This window comes from Andrographis paniculata, unplaced genomic scaffold, assembly GCF_009805555.1.
Source record: "Andrographis paniculata isolate CXL003 unplaced genomic scaffold, ASM980555v1 Contig69END, whole genome shotgun sequence".
Lineage (NCBI taxonomy): Eukaryota > Viridiplantae > Streptophyta > Magnoliopsida > Lamiales > Acanthaceae > Andrographis > Andrographis paniculata.
The window spans coordinates 8,305,724-8,308,434 of NW_026137605.1; the positions used below are offsets into that span (position 1 = coordinate 8,305,724).

The window sequence follows — 2,711 nt, forward strand, 5'->3', positions numbered from 1 at the left end:
AAAACTCTCACCAAAGGCAGGAAACGACGTGAGTACTCTCCACAAAGTAAAAAACAACGGCACTCTAAACAAAGTTAGAAACGACAAGACTCTTAATGCAGTTAGAGACATATCTCTAGAGAAATATGACACACAGATTGTAGATAGATGCGCAAACATGATTCAAATTTAAATGCAGACGAAAACCAAGACTCTAAACTGGAGACCTCCGGGTATATTTCAGGTTAAATGTACTAGTGCGGATTGGTATATTGTATCTATTTCAGAAGAAAAATAGGCTATGATACAAAATATTTTAAGAAAACTGGAAAATGACATATTTTGATCATCAAAATAATGGCCTACATAAAACAAAAAGATTCGATAGACTCAAATCTAAATAATTACGAATAATACCCAATCTAAATCTAAAACTACTAAATCTAAAATTGAACATCTAAAATATCTCAACACAACAACAACAACAACAACAACAACAATAACAACAACAATAATAACAATAATAATAATAATAACTCTACCAAACACAAATTGTATGCCCAGGCCACACAAATAGGCTGATTCAGTTATTTCCTCAATCAAGGTAAGAGAGGTGACTAAGTTTTTATCAAGTTGGGCAATCATGGACTAACCTGGATTGTTGAGCAGTGCCCCCTCCTTCCATCATGGAACAGCACTGGTTTCCACGGTCTTACCGTTGATGGTGCTCGGCAGCTTCTCTTGGCCACCATTGCTCTTCTTCTTCTTCTCTTCCCCATTGTTCACCTTTGGCTTTGTGTCTTTGGCTTCATCTTTTGGGTTCGATGAACTGGTCAGTTCATTAAATTTCTCTATGATCTTCTCGAGTATGGAGGCATTTTTGGTTTGGACTTCAGCAGCAAATGCAGGGGAGACGAGGGACATAAGGCCAAGGGAAGTAGCAGTTAGATGGAAGAGTTCTCGTCTAGTGGCGCTAGTGTTTAAGTTTTCCAGCAACAATGGCTTCTCTTTTCCTTTCACCTGAAATCAATCCAATAAAAGTTTATATGGCAAAGTAAATCCAACCCTGTTATAATGCACAGTTAATGAATACGCTCCGGCATTCACAAAAGTTTCTCTCTACAAACTAGAAGAATCATTGCTATGTCTGTAATATGAAACACATTTCTACAGATAAGAGGAGACAAGTTTTGAGTCAGCATGCAAGGGTTAGAGCAGCTTTGGTGGATAAATCACAAAGAACGATCTTTTGAATGCAATAAAACTTCAAGATCGATGATGGGAAATGCTTAAAAAGGCAACTAGGAAAATCAAATGCAAAAGTCATTGTATTAATTTATAATTCAAGTAGTGGCTATATATCTTCGAAAGTTGTTTGGTTAGAAAATACAGAGACCAAAAGAACAGCAAGAACAAAGCTCCTGTGAAATAGGATCTATTATTAATTTGATGAATTTACTTACATTATATGTGTTAATTTACTTGAATAACAGATGAAGCCTAAAGAACCCTGGAATCAGGTGATCAAAGATCGATCAATGGTTAGCATCCTTGTCTACTTTTACTAAGAATTTTAAGGCCTCTATGAATGATATATTATTGCACATTCTGCAGCAAGATTTTCAATGTACACCAAAACAGAAAAGTACTTGGGAAATCTTCAATTATAGTTAACAATCTGAAGGAGCAGCATATTACTCATGTTTGTCAACAACTTTCAGGTAAACTTAATTCTACATGATTCCAACATCTCTCACAGAATAATCATACGTTTAGCACGAATTTAGAGCCTACATTTACTTCATGTATTCTCTGACTATTGTTGAATGCAGATGCTCTCTAATGTAGCAGAACAAATGTGGATGGTGCTTAGTACAGTTAAATGCTAATCTTTATTATAACCAACACTCCTCATTGCACCTCTGCGCGCATCAATTTTAACGCCTCTGAGAATAAACCAGTCTCCTATAATTGTCGGTAATTAGTTTACGAAGTGAACAATAAATGCGAAAGGAACTGTTCAACAAAAGATTAACGACCACTAAACACTCTGCAAATTCCACTATTTACACACATGCTCGAGCATTCGTCTTAGTTCAGTTTGACTGATTTTGACAGATGTGTGCATGTGAAAGCGACCTAATCGCATCAAATAGCATCTGAAGAATTGTTGGAGCAGCTCTACAAACATGGAAATAGTAACTGAAAACCAAAACTTACTGGAATAGAATCTGGAGCGGCGAAGTGAGTCTGCGGAGGAGGAAGAACTCGTCTCTGCATCATTGAGAGTCTCGACACTTTAAAAGGCGCCTTATTCGCTCCAGTCGATGGAAAGATCTGGAAGGTAGCCACTGGCTTCGCCGTCGATAACGACATTTTTCCGGCGAGTTATATCAAGGGCTCCGACCGGCGGTAGGTAAAAAAGTGACCTAGAAAGAATTCCGAACCTACTACTACGAGGGCTTTTGATGGAATCAATTGTGACTGTTACTTTAGCATACCCTCTTCAATACAAATCCGTACTTTTAAATTATTACCTTTTCACATGTACCATTATTTATTTATTTATTTATTTTCTAAAGGTGGAATGTAATATTGATATTGATTGGGTGGGTCACGGTTGTTAAAAATATTGATATTATATTAACATTGGATAAAAGATATTTTTGTCGTAAAAATAATAATAATTGTATAATAATAAAAGTTAAATGCTAAATGATATTTTTTTAATA

At 36.0% G+C, this 2,711-nt stretch overlaps 1 protein-coding gene across 1 annotated transcript; it reads right to left on the bottom strand.

Annotated features, from left to right (window-relative positions):
* LOC127263878 (uncharacterized) lies at positions 1-2,470 on the bottom strand. Its single transcript, XM_051293159.1, has 2 exons — positions 2,200-2,470; positions 1-999 (listed from the first exon to the last, which is right to left on the bottom strand). The coding sequence occupies exons 1-2, from the start codon at positions 2,353-2,355 to the stop codon at positions 664-666; spliced, it is 492 nt and encodes a 163-aa protein (XP_051149116.1). The 5' UTR covers positions 2,356-2,470; the 3' UTR covers positions 1-663.
* Positions 2,471-2,711: the final 241 nt, after the last annotated feature.

Bases quoted from the DNA above. Each gene is read 5' to 3' on its own strand.
- LOC127263878 (XM_051293159.1), bottom strand. From the start codon at position 2,355: ATGTCGTTATCGACGGCGAAGCCAGTGGCTACCTTCCAGATCTTTCCA. The intron at 1,000-2,199 runs GTAAGTTTTGGT...GATTGATTTCAG, and splicing joins CCGCTCCAGATTCTATTCCA to GTGAAAGGAAAAGAGAAGCC.